Source organism: Sorex fumeus, unplaced genomic scaffold (assembly GCF_029834395.1).
Source record: "Sorex fumeus unplaced genomic scaffold, SorFum_2.1 ptg000052l, whole genome shotgun sequence".
Taxonomy (NCBI): domain Eukaryota; kingdom Metazoa; phylum Chordata; class Mammalia; order Eulipotyphla; family Soricidae; genus Sorex; species Sorex fumeus.
Window position 1 is genome coordinate 646900 of NW_026606109.1, and position 22065 is coordinate 668964.

The following is a 22065-nucleotide window of genomic DNA, read 5'->3' on the forward strand; positions in this document are numbered from 1 at the left end:
GTAAGGAATACCCTCTGAAGAATTCTCTGCCATGTACACTCAGTGAGAAGCATGCTGTCATGCCTGGCAGGGCTGCTATCTGCTCTCTGCAGTTCTCAGGTAGGTGTCCTTGCCCTCTTGTGACAGTCCCACTCTGCCTGCTGCTCTTTGGCAGACAGAGTCCCCAAATCATGGTCACTGTAAGTCCTAATACTTCGCTGGAGTCCAGACTAGAATCACAGCTCACTGACCTGATGGTGGCCAGAATCCACTTAAGAGCACCCAGGATGCTGGGCAGCCTCCTGTGGACCAAGGAGCCTAGGTTTGAAATCACTACTCATCTAGATTTGTGATCTCTGTGTGAGAAAGTCCCGTACATGTTTAGAGCCAGCCTGGCAGGCAGGCTTCACAAGTGGCCATGTGTTCACAGCCAGGTCCTGTGGATGGAAGGAGGCCCACTGGACAGCCTCTTTACCATAGCATCCTGCTCCCTCAGTCCACAGGCGCCTGTCCTGCAGGCCCACCTTGTAGCCTCTGCCTCCAGTGAAACTGTATCGCTGTATCACTGTCATCCTGTTGTTCATTGATTTCCTCGAGCAGGCATCAGTAACGTCTCCTTCATCCTAGCCCTGAGATTTTAGAAAGTGCCATATTCGAGGCTCTTTCAGGGTCAGAAGAATGAGACCCATCATTGTTTCTGGTTTTTGGCATATTGAATATGCCACGGAGAGTTTGCCAGACTCTGCCGTGTCAGCAGGATACTTTTGGTAGCCTGCCAGGTTCTCCAGAGTAAGAACTAGATAATAAGATGTCACATGGCCACAAATGCGGCCGCACACTTTCGGTAGCTGGGTTTTGCAGTCTCTGGGTCTTGGCCGTTGATGGGATTACACGGCACTGGGGGCAGTTGGCAGGTATAATGCCTACATACTTGAAGGTGGAGAATCTGGGTGGAGGAGACCCAGTTCCAATCTGAGCAGGCTTGGAAATCTACGCCCCGGGTCCCGCACACCTAGGTTCCTCTGCCAGTTCCTTCATGCATGAGGCTCATCCAAACGTGTGGAGAGTGGTCTTAAGCATGACTGTGGCTGGAACTGAAGGTCTTCAGCTGCCAGGGCTCTGCTCAGGGTGGGGAGGGAAACTCAACCCACCCTCCTCCAGTGCAACTATAATCCATATTCCTGATACGATCTCAAGCAAGTTTAGAAGTTGCACTTTCTAAAAGAATGGATGGGGGTTCTGATTGCAGAAGTCAGTGAACCCCACTTCTGGGGTTCTCCCCGCTTGATTCAGAGTGAACTTCCAGCCTCTGCAGACAGCTCTGCAAGTCTGGACCCGACAGGACTCAGTGTTTTAAAAGAGAATTTCTGGAGATCGTTTCTCACAGAATTCCAGAAGAATCATTTTTTGACTACTATGGGCGGTGGGGAGGGGGAATTAGACATAGAATTACCAGAAAAGTCAATGTTTTGTGGTATTTCATATGTGAAGCAAGCATGAGCCATGTGATTTTAAGATCAGGGTCCTCAAGGTTAAACATTATGACCAAAGCCTATAAGTTCTAGGCTGCTTAGGGAATTTCTAAGTGGAGCTCCACTGCTGACCTGACCTCATCAGTCTGTGGTGGAGGCCTGTTTCCCAGGGCTTCAGCATGGCTGCTGGGAACAGGGGACTGGGGCAGCTCTAGTGCTGACTGTGGAGATGCTCTGCTCACCTCAGCCCTGGCCCTCAGCACCCATCTATGTGTGAAGTCTTAAGGACCTGGTGCAGGTGAACCCTTTCCCAGCAGTCTGCAGCCATGTGCACATTGTTCACTGTCTGTGCCTCTTCTTGAGCAAACCAGCAGCCATTTCACTAAAAATTCTGCATTACTATTGTATGCCTCATCCCTCATTTGCCTCAACAGGAGATGGACGACAGCTGGCTTGTGGCTTAGCGAATCACTTGTCACTGGTATTCAATGCTGATCTTACTGGGATGCCCAGGGTCTTTTCAGGTAACACTGTCTGATCTAAATAATGTGAATTGGTGACTGGGTCTTATTTTAGCTCCGGCTAATGATGGCTAAGTGCCCCTTTTGCTCCCTTCAAGACCTGAGCTGATGAGAACCGAGGCTTAATGGGGTTTGATTGAGCAAGTTGATGAGCAAGACAGGTTTCACTGAGCTGGAACCAAAAGTGGGTGCAGCTGAGATCAGGAGCACAGGACAGCAGTGTTATGGGCAGTGAGGGCTCAGAGGGTGCACACAGTCACTGTGCTGTTGTAACAAGGCAGGGGCTTTTTCCCAAAGCAAATGATTTGAGAGGAAGGAAACGTTGGCTAAAATTTCACTGGTTTAGATTTGTAACACTGACACACAGATTCCTGGTCTTGAAACTTCAGAGTCTCTCCATTGATGAAGTAAACTGCTTGTTTCAAATTTACATGTGGTAAATATTTTACAACAAAACACAGAGAACTCCAAAATTGCTCACTTGTTGTTGTGTTTTTGAGAAGAGGGGATGCTGGCAGGTGGGATGGAGGGATGGAGGGTCCAAGAAGGAAAAAGGGCCCCAAGGCACAAACACTCAGAAGCAGGGTGTTCTGAGTTTAGTTTCATACTAGCACAGAACAGGAGACACCACTTACAGGGGATTAAATTCTGGGACACTTCAGAGGATAATGTTTGGTTAAAATCTCATTAGGCATGTGGAGTTGTATAGAAAGTAATTTTTATTGAAGTATCATATTAAACGCAGAATGTTCTGCTTCTGAAGCTCTTGATTCATTGTAGCTCTTGCTGGGTCCCCTTACTGCGTATCATCCCTGTGATGGGCACATCTAGGATCACTTACACTTCTCCTGTATGGAGAAGGCCTCCAGTCAGGGCTTCTGCCCAATTCCTCTTTTTTTAAATTGAGTCACCGTAAGATACAGTTACAAAGCTTTCATGTTTGAGTTTCAGTCACACAGTGGTAGAACACCCATCCCTCCACCAGTGAACATTTTCCACCACCACTGTCCCCAGTATCCCCTCCCTTCCCCTGTCTCTATGGCAGACAATTACCCCCATACTCTCGCTCTACTTTTGGGCATTATGATTTGCAATACAGATACCGAGAGGTTATCATGCTTGGAACTTTATCTACTTTCAGCACACATCTCCCATCCCGAACAATTCCTCCAACCATCATTGACTTAGTGATTCCTATTCTATTCCAGATGCCTTCTCCCCCAGCTCATGAGGCAGGCTTCCAACTATGGAGCAATAATTCTGGCCCTTTTGTCTACTGTCCTTCGATGTCAGTCTCATGTCATTTTATATTCCACAAATGAGTACAGTCATTCTATGTCTATCCATCTCTTTATAACTCATTTCACTTAGCTTGATACTCTCCATGACCTTCCACTTATAAGCAAATTTCATGATTTCATCTTTCCTAACAGCTGCATAGTATTCCATTGTGTAGATGTACCAAAGTTTCTTTAACTAGTCGTCTGTTCTCGGGTACTTTGAGTTGTTTCCAGATTCTGGCTATTGTGAACAGTGCTGCAATTAACATAGGGGTACAGATGTCATTTCTACTGTGCTTTTTTTCAACCTCGGGATATATTTCCAGAATTGGTATTGCTGGGTCACATGGAAGCTCAATTTCTAGTTTTTGAAGGAATGCCCATATTGTTTTCTGAAAAGGCTGAACCAGTCAGCATTCCCACCAGCAGTGAAGGAGCATCCTTTTCCCCACATCCATGCCAACACTGGCTGCTTTTGTTCTTTTCGATGTGTGCCAGTCTCTGTGGTGTGAGATGATATCTCATTGTTGTTTTGATTTGCATTTCCCTGATGATTAGTGATGTAGAGCATTTTTTCATGTGCCTTTTGGACATTTGTATTTCTTTTTTTGAGGAAGCTTCTGTTCATTTCTTCTCCCCATTTTTTTACGAGCTGGAGGGTTTTTTTTCTTGTACAATTCTACTAGTGTCTTGTATCTCCTAGATATTAATCCCTTATTAGATGGATATTGGGTAAATATTCTTTCCCATTCTGTGGGTTCTTTCTGTATTTTGGCACTGTTTCTTTTGAGGTGCTGAGGCTTCTTAGTTTAATTTAGTCCCATTTGTTTATATTTGTTTCCACTTGCTTCATCAGTGGTGTTTCGTCCTTAAAAATACTTTTAGCTTCAATGTCGTGGAGGGTTCTGCCTACATTTTCCTCTGTGTACCTTATGGATTCAGGTCTTATACTGAGGTCTTTAATACACTTTGATCTGACTTTTGTGCCTGGTGTTAGACAGAGGTCAGAGTTCATTTTTTGCAGGTAGCTGTCCAGTTTTACCAAAATCACTTGTTGAAGAGGCTTTTCTTGTTCCACTTCACATTTCTTGCTCCTTTATCAAAGATTAAGTGATCGTATACTCGAGAGTCTATGATAGAATATTCAACTCTGTTCCATTGGTCTGCAGGTTTGTCTCTAGTCCAATACCAATGCTTTTTTAATTACTACTGCTTTGTAGTACAGTTTGAAGTTGGGGAAGGTGATGCCACCCATCTTCTTTTTCCCAAGAATTGCTTTAGTTATTCATGGGGGTTTATTGCTCCATATAAATTTCAGGAGTATTTTATCTATTTCTTTGAAAAATGTCATGGATATCCTGATAGGGACTACATTAAATCTGTATAGTGCTTTGGGGAGTATTGCCATTTTGATAATGTTAATCCTCCCTATCCATGAGCAGGACATGTGTCTCCATTTCTTAGTATTCTCTTTTATTTCTTGAAGTAGTGTTTTGTAATTTTCCTTGTATAGGTTCTTTTCCCCCATCTTTTATAATTTTATTTATTGAATCACCTTGAGAGAAGTTGCAAAGCTTTTGGGCTTAAGTCTTGGTTAGACAATGAAACACCCATACTTTCACCAGTGCCCATTCTCCACCACCAAAACCCCAGTATACCCCCAATCTCAAGCCCTCCCCCTACCTCTGGGGCAAATGATTTCCACATTACTCTATCTCTACTTTGATTACATTCAATATTTTGACACCACACCCACCATTATTATTTGGGATTTTACCCCAACACCCAGATCTGCTGAAAAAGCAACAAGAGACAATTTGTTTTCTATTGCTGCTTATGAATAACATATGATGTCACGCGGCTGCAGTAGTGGCCACGTGATTTTGAAATTCCGAAATTTTAACAATTAAATCTGGAGGGATCTCTGCCAAAACCTGCTGTTCCGAGATTTGTTCCTGAGTCTCTTGGATCATGACCTTATAAGCAGCTTGATCAGGAGCTAGAGAGGCCATTTGTGAGCTGCAACTTGGGGTATCGTTGGGGCGGGGAGGAAAGGGCCAGCTCAGCCCCGTCCCATGAGGCCCCATGTGTCTCGTCACTGAGGGCCCAAACCTGACTGTCCAATGGCCTCTGGAGGAAGGCGGCCAATGAGCCACCAAGGGGGAGCAGGTGGAGGGACAGCACCCTTTCCCCCCTGGGGTGGCCCAGCGACAGTAACCTACTGCGGGGTCCGGACACATTTTTGCCAAAAGACACTGGGTTTCGAGATTTGTTTCTGAGTCTCTTGGATCATGGCCATTAAGCAGCTTGATCAGGAGGCAGAGAGGCCCAATAGTGGGTGGCAACTTGGGGTCTCGTTGGGGTGGGGAGGAAAAGGCCGGCTCCACCCCCATCCTGTGAGACCCCACGTGTCTCGTCACTGAGGGCCCAAACCTCACTTTCCAATGGCCTCTAGAGGATGGCGGCCACCAGGCTGCCAGGGGGAACAGGCCAAGGCATGAAATCTATTCCCTGGGGTGGCCCGGCGCTGGTAACCTACTGCAGGGACTGGACGCATTTCTGCCAAAAGCTGTTGGGTTTTGAGATTTGTTTCTGAGTCTCTGGGATCATGGCCATTAAGCAGTTCAATCAGAAACCAGAGAGGCCTTGCCTCCAATTATATAGCTGAGCCAGAGGTGGTTTGTGGGTGTGTCTCCCACATACCTAACTTTTGGCCGTTTACTTTCTTGGTAAACTTTGCCTCAAGTTTTTGGGGTCTGGCCAAAGGAACAGCAGCAATTTGGGGGTATCTGGAAGTCTGAAGGCACCATCAGGCTGCTGATGCACTCGCCTCACAGGTACAGATTGACCTGTTGGCAGCACCATACCCCTGTGTATAGGTTCTTTACCTCTTTAGTTAAGCTGATTCTGAGGTACTTGATTTTCTGAGATATTATTGTGAACAAGTTTTTTTTTAATATCTCTTTCTTCTCTTTCATTATTTGTATATAGGAAAGCCATGGACTTTTGGGTGTTGTTTTTGTAGCCTGCCACTTTACTATACAAACCTATTCTTTCTAGATTTTTGTAGAGTCTTTAGGATTTTCTAAGTATAATATCATATCATCCACAAATAGTTATAGCTTGACCTCTTCCTTTCCTATCTGTATGTCCTTGATATCTTTAATTTCTCTATTAAAGTTCTTAACTCTTGTATCCAAGAGGATCAGGCATCTAAATGAGCCTGTGGGGTTCAGAAGCCCCTGCACAACCATGCTTAACTGGAGGAAAAGAGAGAGGAGAATTCTGGACTCTGGACCCCGGAGTTCACACTTAGGAATCTTGCCTCAAAGGTCTCTCTTCAGTGGTTTCACCTCTGGATTCACCTTAGGTCTCCCACCTTAGACCTCTCACCCCAGATCTCTCATCTCAGGGGGCTCACTTAAGGGCTCTTACCTCAAGGCTCTCTTAATCAGGGGTCTAGCCTCAAAGTTCTCTCACCTCAGTGACCTGCCTCATGACTTTTACCTCAGGATTCTCACCTTGGGGCTCTCACCTCAGGTGTGTCACCGCAAGGTCTCTTCCACAGGGGTCTTATCTCAGGGTTCTCAGCTCAGAGATATCACCTCAGGACTCACCTCCAGAAGACTCACCTTAGTAGGGCTCTCACTTCAGGAATTTTACTTTAGAGCTCTCACCTCAGGTGTGTCACCTTAAAGGTTTTAACTTCAGGGATCTGACCCTCAGGGGACTCCACCTTAGGGCTCTCACCTCAGCATTCTTACCTCAAGGAGTTTACCAAAAGGCTCTTACCTCAGGGCTCTCAGATTAGGGTTCTCACCTCAGGGTTTTTACCTCAGAGATCTCACCCTCAGGGATCTCACCTCCGGATACTCAGTTCCCAGTTTTTACCTCAAAGCTCTCATCTCAGAGGACCAATTTCTGTAGGGCTCTCTGCTTGTTCTAGCTGAAGTATCAGGCAGGTGCCTCAGGCTGGCAGCACTTGGAGACAGCACATGAGCATTATGCTTTGCCTTCATTAGTGACTTTTGGGGCTCATATATGAACTTCCATCACATGTACCTTTATGTGTGGGGTTCATGTATGACTTTTATCATGTTTACCTGCCCCAGTGCCAGGGGCAGTGGATGGACAGATGGAGGCATGAACTCAAGGAGGTGGTCTAGCTCTTCAATGCATGTGGCTTCATGGGAACAAATGAGTTCAGCCAAGTGTGGTTCTGTCACCCTGCATGTCTCTCTGAGAGTGACCTTTCTGATATCTGTGGGTTAGAGGTGAGGGCCAGTGTCCAACGATAGGCCAGGAACGACTCCAGAACTGGACCAACAGCTTGCCAGTTCATTTACATCAGAGGTACATGTCCTATCCAGGAGCCAGTCCCAAGTCCTGGTTCTGTCTTGAGGGCAGCACTGGTCCATAAAGTACCTAGGAGGGTGACCGTGGGTTTGACCCAGGGTGCACTGAGAACTTTGGTGGATGCCCACCAGAGGGCAGCAGAGCCCTTGGGAATCTTCCTGATGGCACAACCTTATTCTCCTTTTCCAGTTCCTGTTCATTGACTAGCTTATAATTATTTATATTTTTCCCTTGTTTTTTGTTACTTTGTTTTTATTTTTTGCCACACCTGCTGGCAAGTCGGGGACCATATAGAACCATCTAATCTTGAGCTCCCTCATCCAAGCATGCTTTCAGCCCTTTGCACCATCTCCCCAACCCGATTTTCCCATTTTCATCTTGTTTCTTCCCTGAAAACTGTGATGTGGGTGACATTGCAGTTCATTGTCAGATCTTGCAGTTATGCCTTAAATCCCCCTGCTGTCCAATGAGAAGGCACTGTTCAGCTGTGGTGATACAACAGGGTGCAACTGTTAGCAGTACTGGCTGCTGGACAGTGGTGGTCAGTCCCATAATCTGTGGGTACCGTGGTGATTAGTTAACCTGAGCTAGCACAGAAGCACCCTGAGAAAGAGAGTCTAGACCGGCCTGTAATCAGTCAGCTGTGAGTCTGTGCAGTAAAGTTACAGTGCTTTTAAAGTACTTGCTCACTCAGGTTCGATCCACGGCATCTCATATGGTCACCTGGGTCCACCAAGGGTGATTCCTGAGTCCAGGGCCTAGAATAACCACAAGATATGGCCCCAAAACAAAATTAAAAACATTAAAAAAAGATTCGGGGCCAGAGAGATAGTACAACAGGGAGGGCACTTGCCTTGCAGCTGACCTGGGTCCAATCTCATGCATCCCAGATGGTTCATAGAGCCAGCCAGGAGCAATTCCTGAGCACAGAACCAGGAGTAATCCTGAAGCACCACCAAATGTGTCTTCCCTCCCACCAAAACCCCCAAACCATATAAATTCATTGCTTAATAGAGGGAGGCGGCTCAGTGCTACAGCACTCAGCAGGCAATGTGTGGACTTCAGTTCCACCCCAGCCACTAAAATGAAAAGAAGCCAGCATTGTCAGGAAATACACAGGTCTTTATACTAGAATCCAGAACACCACATATAATTGCTCCTGGCAGTGCTTGGGGGACCATAAAGAGTGCTAGGGTTTGAACCCAGGCCAGCTATGTGCAAGGAAAGAGCCCTATGCAATGTGCTGTCTCTCCAGCCCTAAGGTACCACATCTTATGTTTCTTCACTTTTTAATAATTCACTTTATTTTGTTTGGGGACACACCTCATAATGTTCAGGGGGTATTCCTAGTTCTCTTTAGGAATGACCCCTAACAATACTCAGAGAACCATACGTGATACTGGATTAGAACCAGGGTCGTGGTCACCAGTCTTCCCTCCTGCACTATCTCTCTGGCTCCTTATTGTCTTCTAAAATTGCACTCTCAGATTCACACCTGATTTCCGGGTATGTTTTACAGAATATGAAGTTTGGGGCCATGTCCTACAGAAGCTATTGTCCTACCATGTCCTACCCCGTCATTCCTGCAGTGCAGCCTCTGTCCCTCTGTGTCCTGGGTGGTGCCTGCAGCTGTGTGGGGGATGGTGTCCAATGAGCCTTCCTGTGTGTTCCGCAGGTCATGACGGGGCTGTGAGCACCGTGAGCTGGAGCCACGGCGGCAGGTGGCTGCTCTCTGCTTCCCAGGACAGGACTCTGAGGGTGTGGTCTGTTCGCAGGCTGGAGCTGGCCCTGCTTCTGGTAACAGTAACTGTGGGTTTGGAATGACCGTCCCGATGCTCTGAGATAGTCACAGCTGCCCCAGCAGAGCCCTCTCCAAGCCCAACCTCTTCCTTTACTGAGTGGTTAGGCAGAGAGCCAAGTGCAGAAATGCACACACACACACACACACACACACACACACACACACGTAAGATACAGGTGTGCACCTGCACACACCGAGTTGGACGCGTCTTCCTTCTGTGATGGCCTAAAGTTGGAGAACTTCAATACTCAAAGAGTGGAATAATTTAAAATCATACTGGAGGTGATGATGCCAAAGGGAACATTCTTGGAGGAAGTACTTTTGGGGAGAAAAATGACTTGTTCTACTGAACTTACAGAGATCGCTGGAAAAGAGAACGGGACCTGAGAAACAGGGAGATGACACCAGTGTCCTCTGCAGAGCGAAGAGCTGACACTCACGAGCTGGCATGTCACCAGTGCTTGCAGATGATATTAGCACTTGTATTCTGAGAGTCTTGTAAGATGGAATTGTATCCAGGAACACCAGCGGAGAAAGGAAAAATGTGGGGAGCCCAGTGGAGGGTTGTGAGGTCACAGTGTCTGAGCAGGCATACGAACGCTGATAGAACATCACATTAGAATCCTTGCTATGGGTCACGAAACTGTCTTGTTTCAGGAGTCTTCACTGTCATCGTTTTTAATGCTCACGGTTCAGCACCCCACACAACACAATCTAAATCCTGTAATCCAACTTTGAAGTAGCCGGACTTGGTTCTAAACACGTGTCTGCACGTTTGGGGCCGGGGGTGAGGGTGGTTCTAGAGCAGCAGTGCTGCCGAGGTTGGCCGTGGGGAAGAACTGCTCTCTGCTTCGCAGGGCAGAGGCACGTTCTTCAGGCCCGTCCAGTCTGCACAGTTTTACTACATCGATGCTTTCATACTGTTGTCTTCTGGCTCAGAATTTCAGCTACTCAAGTATCACATCGACACTTCCAAGGATGAGATGAAAAGGTAGGCTGCCCACTGGGCCTCTTCTCTCTGACCTGCTCCTGGCAAGCACGTTCCCTCTCTGTGCTGGGTCAGCTGGCAGGCACAGAGCAGTTTCAGTGGGATGCTAGCTTTGTGGGGGCCCCGTGGGTTAGGGCCCGCTCACTGGGATGACATACATGGAGGCCTCCCTCCTGCGAAGGCCTGGCCTCAGGGAGAGAGGTGCTGGTGTTGTATGTCTTCTTGCCCTGGCCTATTTTCTCTTCATTTCTATTGCAATTTTTTGTTTGTTTTGGGGCCTTCCCCAGCAGTATTCAGGGCTTACTCCTTCCTCTGCTCTCAGGGATCAGTCCTGATGGGACTCAGGACTGTATGGGGTATCTGGAAATGAATTCGTGTTGGCTCGTGCAAGGCAAGTGCCCTCCCTGCTGAATTATCTCCAGCCTATTAAGGATGTTGCTTTAACAGCCATGTCAGAGCACTTGGGTTGGGTTTTGATTGTGGTAAAGCTGAATCACTTTTTTCATCTGGGTGGTTGGCAGACTTGTGGGAGCCTGCAGAAACACACACACTGGTAGGAAAGACTGTTGCTTCTGATCGATCCCATGCGGCTGAAAGTGGAGAAAGAAAAATGATATTCTGTGTGTCAAATCCCAGACATCTGTGAGAGCTGGTTCCTTTCCTTTATGAGATTACTGATAGGGCCCACTGAAAAAAATCATTCAATCAACCGTTACTGCTTATGATGCTTTTCAGAAAATATTAAGTGTGTATGTTGTATGGAAGTCACACTGGCCGTGCTCAGGGACCATGTGAGTGGGGGGGGGGGGGTGGCTGGAGTGATAGCACAGTGGTAGGGCGTTTGCCCTGTGTGCAGCCGGCCCGGTTGAGCCAGGTTCGATTCCTCCGCCCTTCTTGGAGAGCCTGGCAAGCTACTGAGAGTATCTCGCCCGCACGGCAAAGCCTGGCAAGCTACGCGTGACATATTCAATATGCCAAACACAGTAACAACAAGTCTCACGATGGAGACGTTACTGGGCCCGCTCGAGCAAATTGACAAAAAATGTTGTATGGAAGATAATTTATAGCTGATTGGTTGTCTCCTGATTTTAGGATTAGGAGAAAAATTTGCTTTCTCATAGATAGAAATGAATTATTTTGACTATATGCATTGATCACTTTTTATGAGGTTTTCCTTAAGGAAGAGCTAGAATTTTTTAGGAAAATTAGCATGCATAAGGACCTTTTTTATTCCCTCAGTGCTATAGAACATGATGGTTGGGTGACTTGAAAATTTTTGACCTTTCAGCCTGCTGAAGGAGAAAACTTATTCTGATGGGAGGGACACATATTATTTGGCCGACATTATCTCTTTCTTTCTTCCAGATACAAGCCCAAGAGCTGGTGCAAGCCTGTTTTAAGACTCCCTCTGACAGAAAGAGGAGAGATCACGTGTCTGTCAGCAGTAAATGATTTTTATTCCTGTATCCTTTCTTCCCCGCATCCCTAAAGTGTCCTCATCCTGAAAAGTACTCTGGCATAGGGTTGCTGAGGGCCTGAGCTCGGGGCAGTGCTCACCGAAGACGCAGAGTTCTAAGATGAGGGATCCCTTGGGGATAGTCCCCCTGGGCTGGAGTCCAAGGAGGGCACGGGCAGCAGGCCCTACCCTGCCTCTTCTGGGATGGCCAGTCGGCTACTCTGACTCGCACCACCTCTGATGAGTGTAGGGTCAGCTCTGCTCAGGCCAGTAATCAGAATCTCAGCAGTTCCTGCTGGGTAGAATATGAAATTCGTTGGGGTTGGAGCAATGGCACAGTGGGCAGGGCACTTGCCTTGCAAAGGATTGACCCATGCCAGGGGTCATTCCTGAGTGCAGAGCTAGGAGTAACCCTGGGTACCACTGGGTGAGTCCTGAAATCCACCCCCCAACCTCCAAAAAGAGTATGAAATCGGCTCCAAAAATTTAATCATGGAAAAAAATTTACACACCTTATCCCCTTTAAATTAATTTTGTTCATTTGGTGGAGAGCTCTGGGCACACCTAGCAGTGCTCAGAGCTTACTCCTGGCTCTGTGCTCAGGGACCACCTGTATTGCTGAACTTTGTACCCGGTCTGCTGCATGGGTTTGTGCTAAGGTAAGCACCTTACCTCTGTACTATTGCTTTGGCCTAATTTATTTTTAAATTAAGCTCTTGATCTAAGTTAATTTGATAAAACTTTAATTTTTTCAAAGGTTTATCTTGAATTCTTTTGAAGGGCTTTATGTTTAAAATTTCATAAGAACTAGTGAGAAGGTTCTAGTATATTTTAGTTAGAAATGTGATCTTTGGGGCTAGAATCACATGAATCACTTGACTTCCCGTTAATCGTCAATTTGCTCGAGCGGGCACCAGTAACGTCTCCATTTGTCCCAGTCGCGTGCTATTGTAGCCCAATGGCGTCTGCTCGTTCTAGGAACACGAAGAGCCTCAAAAGTTTGAGTTTGAGGCTCTTCGTGTTGGGGCTAGAATATTTTAAAAATAAAATACTTAGAATAAAGGTATCTTTATGATTTCTCCAGCCTTGGCTGCTGATGTCTTCATATTTTGGAATTAGAATTGGGTTTTTATTGAATCTAGTATTCTTTTCACTGGCTCTGATTTTCTTCCTATTTTCTGATGGAATTGAAGATTGGGAGGTTCTGTTCAGGAGAGCCTTGATCTGTAATGTCCTCATGACTGACCATTACCAAGTTTGTTACAGTTGCCAGAGACGCAGGGTGTACAGTGTCCCATGCCCCACCCCTGCCGCCAGCAGCCGCTCTGGGGCTGTGCTCCAACTTCTGACTTGCTGTCTCCCAGCCCTCTCAGGCCCTTGTCTGTCAGGAGACATCTGCCCCTCTGAGACGGCTCAGGTCCAGGGAACCCAGAGAGTCTCAGGGGCTCCCAGCCGCTCTCTCTGTGTCTTCCGATGTCCCAGATATATCAGTGGAGGGGACAGTCCTGTTTTTCCTGACCAAAGGCCCAGACATTGTGCTTGCTGCCAGCCGACACCGGTCCCTGGAAGTGTTCGACTGCAACGCAGGCCGCAGTGCAGCTGTGATAGCAGAGGCCCACGCGAGGCCCGTGCACCAGATCTGTCAGAATCAAGTGAGTGTTTGCCCAGAGACAACTTCTACAGAACCATACAACTTTGAATGTCGTCTGTAGGTGCAAATGTGTAACATGACCCAGTTTTATCAGTTTGCTATTGGATTTAATGTACTTTGCTGTTGATCATTGAGTTATTCTAGATATTGTTTAACCTTTGAAGATATTTTAAGCCTGAGTTTTGGCAGAAGAGGCTTAAGGGACTATGTGGGCAGTACAGTGGGTGGCCAGTGGCTGCGGGGCTCCACAGCTCACCTTTGGGGTCACCTTTGGTCATGGAGGGAGGTCTTGAAGGCACTTATCTTGACATTACTCCAACATTTTAACTGTGTAGGCTCATTAGGATGCTTGAGATTTGGATAGGAGAGAGTTTTTCTGGTTTCTGTAGGGCTTTGGGAAATGACAGCTTAGAGTGTTGTTGGAGGGATTATTTCCTATGCAGGAATGCTGTGGAAACTGTAACCTCGTGAGGTACTAAAAGAGCGAGCCCTGAAGCACAGCATGTGTTAGACAGGCTGGCGTAATGAGATCTCTGTGTGCAGGTGTGGTCTCTGGGAGGGCCACACCCTTGGCTGCTCTATCCCTGGGAGCTTGACCTGAGCTGGTGCTCTTATGTCCATCTGCTGAGATCAGATTGCATCCATTTATGGGATTTTAAATAAATTTGGTGGTTATTTCATGTTTTTTAAGTATGAGCCTAGTTTCACCTTCTTTTGTATGTGTTATGATTCTTGTGTTTTTGAGTCACACCCAGAGGTATCTAGGGCTTGCTCCTGACTCTGTGCTCAGGGGACCATATGAGTTTCTGGGACCGAGCCAGGTTTTCAGTGGTTTACCTCCTGTGCTCTCTCTGTGGCCCCAGCATTACGATCCTTTCTAATTCATGAAACTCAGTGAAGTAAGCAATATTTTATTCTTCATTATAAGTCAGGACTGATATACACATTCTGGTGGTGAGTCTCTTCACGGGCATTTAAATCATTCAACCCGCAGCAGCCAGGTAAGACTGACACTGCTTTCAGAAGAATTGAGGGACGAGAAGGCGATGCATGTGTTGTACACACGGAGCTGATGGTCACGTATGCCGTAGCAATGTGAAAGTGGTCTGTGGGCACCTGTGTAAGATGTGACATGCAGCACAGGTGCCTGGAGGGGACTGTTCCAGGTGAGGGGGCTTTACTGCTTGTGAAAGCTTCACTTCTCAGTGAGGCACTCCTGTTGCTCTGTGCTCTCCCCCTCTGCAGGAAGTGTTCAGCGAGTTCAGCGACATTGACGGGCACTGTGGTGGCCAGTAGGAGAGGCAGGCCTTGGTGTGCATTGGGGTCAGGGGCCCTTCCCCGTCTGCCTTGCTGGTGCTTCGTGCAGGGATCCTTTCAGCACCTGGTTGTTGGTCCGCTCTTGAACACATACTTCTCTCTTTTTCTTCCCCAACATCTTTCTGAATAAGTTTCATCCAATAAAAACTATCTTGCTTCACTAGAACAGAAAAAAAAAACCTAAAACCAGAAACAGCTCTCAGTTTGGACAGCGGCCTCGTCCAGAGAGAGAGCAGGATGGCATGATGGCTCACGTGTACCCGAACACAGTGTGCGCAGTGTGTCAGACCACTTGCCCACACGTGTGTGTGTGTGTGTGTGCGTGAGTGTGCACACAATCGTGCATACACAATCACAGGTGTGTGCACATGGTTACTTGTGGTTGTATGAGTGTCTGCATGAACTTAGATGTGCTGGCAGGTTTGGCCGTTGTTCCCTTACCCTGCTGGTGTGTTCCCATGACTCCTTTGACCCTGGAGAAGGGAGCTGCCCTGTGGCCCTGGCCCGAGAAGACTGTGGTTCTAGTGGCGTCTGCTGAGCAAACAGCCGCCTTGTCGTGGTAGGCAGTGGGGAGGAGAGGAGGAGTGTGGGGCACTGCATGTATGTGCACTGCCCCTGCCCATGAGCAGGCCTGCTCCCCTGATGATCTGCAGCTTCTCCCGAGACCCTCTGTCCACCAGGGCAGGCTGGGAAGGGAGACTGTGCTTTTTGTTCTGCTGCTGTGCCCACCAGTGTGGGTGGCTGCCACAGTGGCTGAACCACTATCTGGGCTGCTCTGGGTGGGGCTTCCTAGCGAGCACTACCCCCCTCCGCCCACAGAGGACCCAGCTCTAGCTCTGGAGCTCCCTGTGCTGGCAGCCTGGGCCATGGGTCAGCATGTCAGAGCGAGCCTGCCTCAGACCTTGGCTGCACTTCCTCCTGCCCCCAAGAGATGCTGGGGCACAGTAGGCCCATGCCTCATGGCCGCGGCTGTAGGTGCCACTTTCTCCCTGACTGTGGCCCTCAGTGGGATGTGCTGTGGGTTTGAGGCAGGCAGTGGAGGGCCAGTGTTTTGGCCTGGGCTCCCCAGTGAGGATGTTGGTGGGATCTGCCCCTGCTCCGGAAAGTACCTGGTGGTCTTCTACGTGCCCCGTGTATGGTCATGGCCTTGGGGAGCTTGGAGAGCACCGAGGTTCTTGGGGGAAGATCCCTGGTTTGCCACCTGCAGGGGCCCGTGCCACTCTGCAGGCCCAGGCCTCTCCCTGCTGTTCCGTGTTTGGAGACATGATGTTTTGCTCAGCAGCACATGTTTGTCCCAGTGCTTTGCTGACCATAGCTCCAGGGGTCAGGCTCAGGCACTGCCACCCCCGAGGCGAAACATGGAGCAGTTGGGCACCGGGTTTTGCCTTCCCAGCAAGATGGAAATCCCGCCTAAGCCCCCTCAGCTGATGCTGCTCTGAGTCCCTCTCCTCCCAGCCGCCTGAGGCACCTTCCTCACAGCCCCTGAGGATCCATTTTGAAACCAGGGCCAGTCTCCTGTTTAACTGTGCTCCGTCGTAGAATGGCTTGACTTTAGAATAAAGATAAATAGTCTTATTTATGTCTTATTGAAATCTTTAGAAATCACCGTCCTCCTGTTGTTCATCGATTTGCTCGAGCGGGCCCAGTAACGTCTCCATTTTGAGACTTGTTGTTACTGTGTTTGGCATCTCGAATACACCACGGGGAGCTTGCCAGGCTCTGCCGTGCTGGCGGGATATTCTCGGTAGCTTGCCGGGCTCTCTGAGAGGGGTGAAGGAATCGAACCCAGCTCAGCCGGGTTGGCTGCGCTCAAGGCAAACACCCTACCGCTGTGCTATCGCTCTGATTTAGAAATCATCTCAATAAAATATAGATTGAGTGTTTTTTCTTCATCTAATTTTACGACTTGGCTGATTTTACTGTTTGTTTCCTGTGTCTGACTAAGTTCCTTGTGTGTTTGTGATATAAAAATATAGAAGACTAAAGTTGCAATTTATCGGAATCTGAAAACTACTCAAATGCTTGAAGTTTTTTAATGGAACATTCTTTATCACACAGACAACTTTAGATTTTTAGAAACACTAGCCATTGGAATTTATATAACTACTATTCGATATGCCGAACACAGTAGCAAGTCTCACAATGGAGACGTTACTGGTGCCCGCTCGAGCAAATCGACAAACAACAGGAGGACAGTGCAATGCTACAGTGCTTTCAATTTTATTATGCTGAGATTCTGCTACATTCTTTAAAAAAGAAAATGAGGATTGGTATAGATGAACTCTGTCTTCAGCTGCCTCCTCATTTGTCTCTCTTGGCTCAGCTGGGTTTGTGGGAGTCTTTCTCATGCTTGTGTTCAGAAATGGGCCTGAAAGGCCATCAAGTTGCTCTTTTTTACTTAACCACATCGTTCTGAATCTCTAAGTAGCAGTGTGCTCTATGTTGTCTGTGGGAATTCTGCCACTTTTATGTATTCAGAAAGCATGTATGGAAGTTGGTATGTTTCCCTGAGTCTTGCATCAATGCCATTTCTCAGTCTGAGCACTTTTTGTCCAGCACTAAATAGTTCTGATTTCACCGTGACCTCAATCCTGACCATATTTTCTGGGGAATGGCTGCTTTCCAGGTGTGGAAGTTCGTCTTTGAGAATCCTGTTGTTTCTAACTTCATGGTTCTGTTCTGAGATTTCTATTCTCTATAATATTGGTCTTCCTGGTATTTGTTGAGACTTTTATATTTATTGAGAAACTTGCGTCTGGCTCATTTAATTGCTGTCACAGGCATATATGAGAAGAACATGCTTTTTATTAAGTGCTGAATATGTGTCTGCATAATTGTTTGTTGTCCCAGTATTGCTAGTTCTGTCCGGGTTGTTTGCACTACCCTTCTAGGGCTTTCCCAGACTTTCTGTACTAGTCAGAAGTGGGGGACATCTCCCGTGGACTGCAGTCAGTTTGTGTCTTCCATGGTTGTCTACATTTGCTTTATGTCTTTGCAGCCATGCTGTGAGTCCAGACTTACGATTCTTATACTTTCATATGCAGCTGTTGCTTTTCAACTCTGAAAACTGGGTGTCTTTGGCTTTTATCTGTTGTCCGCACCGATGTCATGCATGTTTGTCTCACCTACCTTCACTTCTGGCCTTTGGAAACAGGTTTTACGTGTCTTTTGAACTCTAGGCTACAGATCTCCCTTTCCTTTGATGAGGGCGTGTTTACAGTTACCATGATCTCTCATATATTTGATCCCATGAGATATATATGTATATTTTGTGGTTGGGGGATTATTGAGCAGAGATGCTCGGGGAGCCCGAATGTTTGTTGTCCTGCATGTTTGCTAAGAGGATAAAATTCCAGGTGTTTATATGCTGCCTGGCACTGGAAGACTCCGAGTAGGCCTGTGCTAAGGCATTGTTATTATTAGATGTGATGCTAGGGATTGAGCTGGGGTGGGCCAGATGCAAGGCGGGTGCCTTAACCCCTGCACCATCTCTCTGTCCTTCATCCCATCTTATGTTTTCTTCTACTTTAAAAATGTCTGTTCTTTCTATTTATCATAAATTAATTTTTTTCTGTTACTTCTTACATAGCGTCTATTGACTTGCTAAAAATATAATGAACCAGGGCCAGAAAGATGGTTCAAAGGGCTGGAGTATATGCTTTGCCTGCAGGAGTCTTGCACTGTGTTCCCTGAGCACTGAGAAGTGACAAAATTTTTTGGAGTTATTTTTCCCTTGATAAATATTGACTGGCATATGTATGTTTTCTGTGTATTATCTGTTACATATTTTTGTTTGTTTTTTATACTCGATAGCTTCTTTTTTATTTTTTAGTTTTTATTAGTGAAACACCATGAGGTACAGTTGTAGACTTACAAATTTTGTGCTTGGGTTTCTATTATACAATGATCAAATACCCATCCCTCCACCAGTGCTCATTTTCCACCACCACGGGTCCCAGTATCCCTCCCACCCCCCATCCCCCCATCCCACCCTGTCTCTGTGGCAGAGCATTACCTTTTGTTCTCTCTCTCCTTTTGAGTGTTGTGGTTTGCAAAAGAGGCATTAAGTGGCAATCATGTTTGGTCTATAGTCTACTTTCAGCATGCTTCTCCCATCCTGGGAGGATCCTCCCAACACCCTTTATTTGGTGCTCCCTTCTCTATCTGAGCTCCCCTTTCCCCTAGCATGTGTGGATAGTCGAAGTGACATCTACGCTTGTTAGTTCATTGCAGCACTCTTTATATAGCCAGAATCTGGAAAAACCTGAGTGCCCAAGAACAGATGACTGGTTAAAGAAACTTCAGTACATTTACACAATGGAGTACTATCTGATACATATTTCACTCTTGTTGTTGTTGAGCCATACCTCAGGGGCTGCTCCTGGCATGGCGTCACGCTTGTGCGTAGCTCCCTGCAGTGTTGGGGAGGCCAGGTGGTCCCTCAGAAGCCCACACTCAGCCATTTGAGTCATCTCTCGGGTGCAAGCTCTGCACTATAGCTTCAACAGAGTAGCAGATTGCCGGGTGCTGTGACCATGTGGCCACCTTTCTGTTGAGCTAGGTCTGGTTCTCTTCTCTTGGTATCTGTGCCCTGGCTGGTGCCATCATTCACTTGATGTTCCTGCAGGCGTGACGTGTCTGTGGAACTGCTTCTGTGTTAGGAATCACGGGGCTTTGGTGAGTGCCACTTCGTGCAACACTGCACCATGCTGAGCTCAGGTCTGTGTTCAGTGATCAGGCCTGAGTGAGAGTTGTGTTTCGTAGCCTGAATGTTTGTTGTCCTGCGTGTTTGCTAAGAGGATAAAATTCCAGGTGTTTATATGCTGCCTGGCACTAGAAGACTCCGCGTATGCCTATGCTAATGCATTGTTATTATTAGGCCTATGTAAACCTGTATTTCTGTTTCTCTAGAAGAAACCCATCTCTTAGATAAGAATAACTACTCATTAAGATGATTTGTTAAGGGCCCAGGGAGGTAGCTTAGTGGTAGAGCACATGCTTCACATGTGTCAGGCCCTGAGTTCCATGCCAGCACTGCCTCAGAGCACTGCCAGGGTACCCTGGAAGCTCCCCAGCTCTGGTGAGCCCCAGCAGCACCTTGGTAGAGCAGAACAGCGAGCCGTCGGGCCTGCACTTCTGGAATGAGCACTGCTAGGAGAGCCCTAGACCCCCCCAAACCCTGTGGACTTACATTATATTAAGTCATCTTGGGTCCCAGGAATTTACAGATGGGCACTGCTCTATTTCATGAAGTTTCTGTTTATTTACTGGGGGGATTTCCAAGTGGCATTTGTGGGTGCAGGGGTCCCTCCCAGTGATTCTTGACTTTCTGGGCTGGAAGTCAGTGTGAGTGACTGAGGATTCAGTGTTTCTTGGGCCCTGCAATGTGGGCCGTAACCCAGGCCATGCGGGTGGTATTGGAGTGTCGGCAGCTGTGTAATCTCACACAAATAGGGGGCACAGCACAAAGGGGGGGGGGCATGCAACATCCACACAGCGGCGGTGGCTCTATCTCTCCCGCCGCGTGCGTTCGGTAGTCTCACCCTTCTCCTGCCCCAGGGAGGTCAATGGCGATGGTCAGGCGGAGGAAGGAACGAGGGCCAGGCTGGTAGGTATTTCATTTCATTTTCATTTCATCATCCTGTTATTCGTCGATTGCCTCAAGCAGGCCCCAGTAACGTCTCTTTCATCCTAGCCCTGAGATTATATTCAAGGTTCTTTAGGAGAATGAGACCCATCATTGTTACTGGTATTTGGCATATTTGGTATGCCATGGGGAGTTTGCCAGACTCTGCCCTGTGGGCAGGCTACATTCGATAGCCTGCAAGTTTGTCCAAAGTAGGAATGAGACAATAAGATGTCATAAAAAAAAGTTCTGATAAGATGTCGCGCGGCCGCGAATGCGGCCGCCCGGTTCCGGGATCTGGATTTTTTAGTCTCTGAGTCTTGGCCGCTGATGGAATTACACGGCGCCAGGGGGCCAGGTGGTGGGTGTGACCCCCGCCTACTGGAATTTGGAGGATCTGGGTGGAAGATGCTCGACTCCAATCCGAGTAGGCTTGGAGGTCTCGGCCCCGGAACCCGCGTGGATTTGTCCCTCTGCCAGTACCTTCATGTGTGCGGAGAGTGGTCTCAGCATGGTGGTGGCTGGTCCTGGAGGTCTTCGGCTGCCGGAGCCCTGGTCGGGGTGGGGAGGAAAGCTCAACCCGCTCCCCTCCAAGGGGCCCCGGGAAGGAACACCCAGGCGCGGGGGCAGAAGACTGCACTGTTCTCGTCCGGGATCCGTATTTTATAGTCTCTGAGTCTTGGCCGCTGATGGGATTACACGGCGCCAGGGGGCCAGGTGGTGGGTGTGACCCCCGCCTACTGGAATTTGGAGGATCTGGGTGGAAGATGCTCGACTCCAATCCGAGTAGGCTTGGAGGTCTCGGCCCCTGGTAGGTATTAGTCGTAGTTTATTCTGATTCTCTCTTCATCTGTCTCTGCCCCCATTCTTCCTCCCCCAGCTACTTCATTCTCCTTCTCCATTCCCCTTCATCCTGCTTCTCTTCCTCTGCTTCTTTCTTCTGAACCCCTAGCCCACTCCTACAGTACAGTTAAATCCTCTTTCCATGAGGAATTGGGGAAAAAATTACACATAGGTGCGGTCACAATCAATAGGGGTAGAAATCTTAGCCTCAGGGAAGACCGCTCCTAGGACAGATCCTTCCTCAGCAGGAGGACCCACCCTAGAGCAGAATCCCATGGGTGTGCCTCTCCTCTCCTTGTCCGACAAGCATGTAAGAATATAATATAAATCATTTTGTATGGATACAGTAAGAAATATCTTAAACTTATAGAATTGCTCTTCTAGGGCCATCTCGATCTCTGACTACAGTGCTCAGGCCAGATAGTCTTTCCCACCCCTAGCAGGATCCTAGTCTTGTCGTTACCTTTGGATCATGACAGCATTTGTCTATGATCAAACTCTTAACTTATAGTTAAGAATCGTGGCACTTTGGCCTGGCCCATTTCGCTGCCAGGGTAGCTCGCCGCTTGCCCTGGCTCCATTCAGTCCCTCGTCAGGACCCTGCTTTTGGGGTGTTAGGAACTAAGGGTAACTGAGGCCAAGTCGAGAAAGCAGATGCCCGGGAGTGAATAATATTCAAGGCCAATCAAATCCTAAGTTACAAAGCATAATGTTAACGGTCTTCCTGTATCTATACAAAAAGGATATTACTTTAAAGTAAGCTGTTCATAAGGCA

At 47.6% G+C, this 22065-nt stretch overlaps 1 protein-coding gene across 1 annotated transcript in view; it reads left to right on the plus strand.

Annotated features, from left to right (window-relative positions):
* The window catches only part of LOC130033282 (WD repeat-containing protein 27-like), a 78419-nt gene that overhangs the window by 1564 nt on the left and 54790 nt on the right, over nt 1-22065 (plus strand). Inside the window, exons 2-7 of the mRNA XM_056124907.1 lie at nt 2-99; nt 1886-1975; nt 9284-9405; nt 10267-10400; nt 11763-11860; nt 13384-13505. Of these exons, the coding sequence (XP_055980882.1) occupies nt 2-99; nt 1886-1975; nt 9284-9405; nt 10267-10400; nt 11763-11860; nt 13384-13505 (664 nt within the window). The remainder of the gene's footprint in view (nt 1; nt 100-1885; nt 1976-9283; nt 9406-10266; nt 10401-11762; nt 11861-13383; nt 13506-22065) is intronic.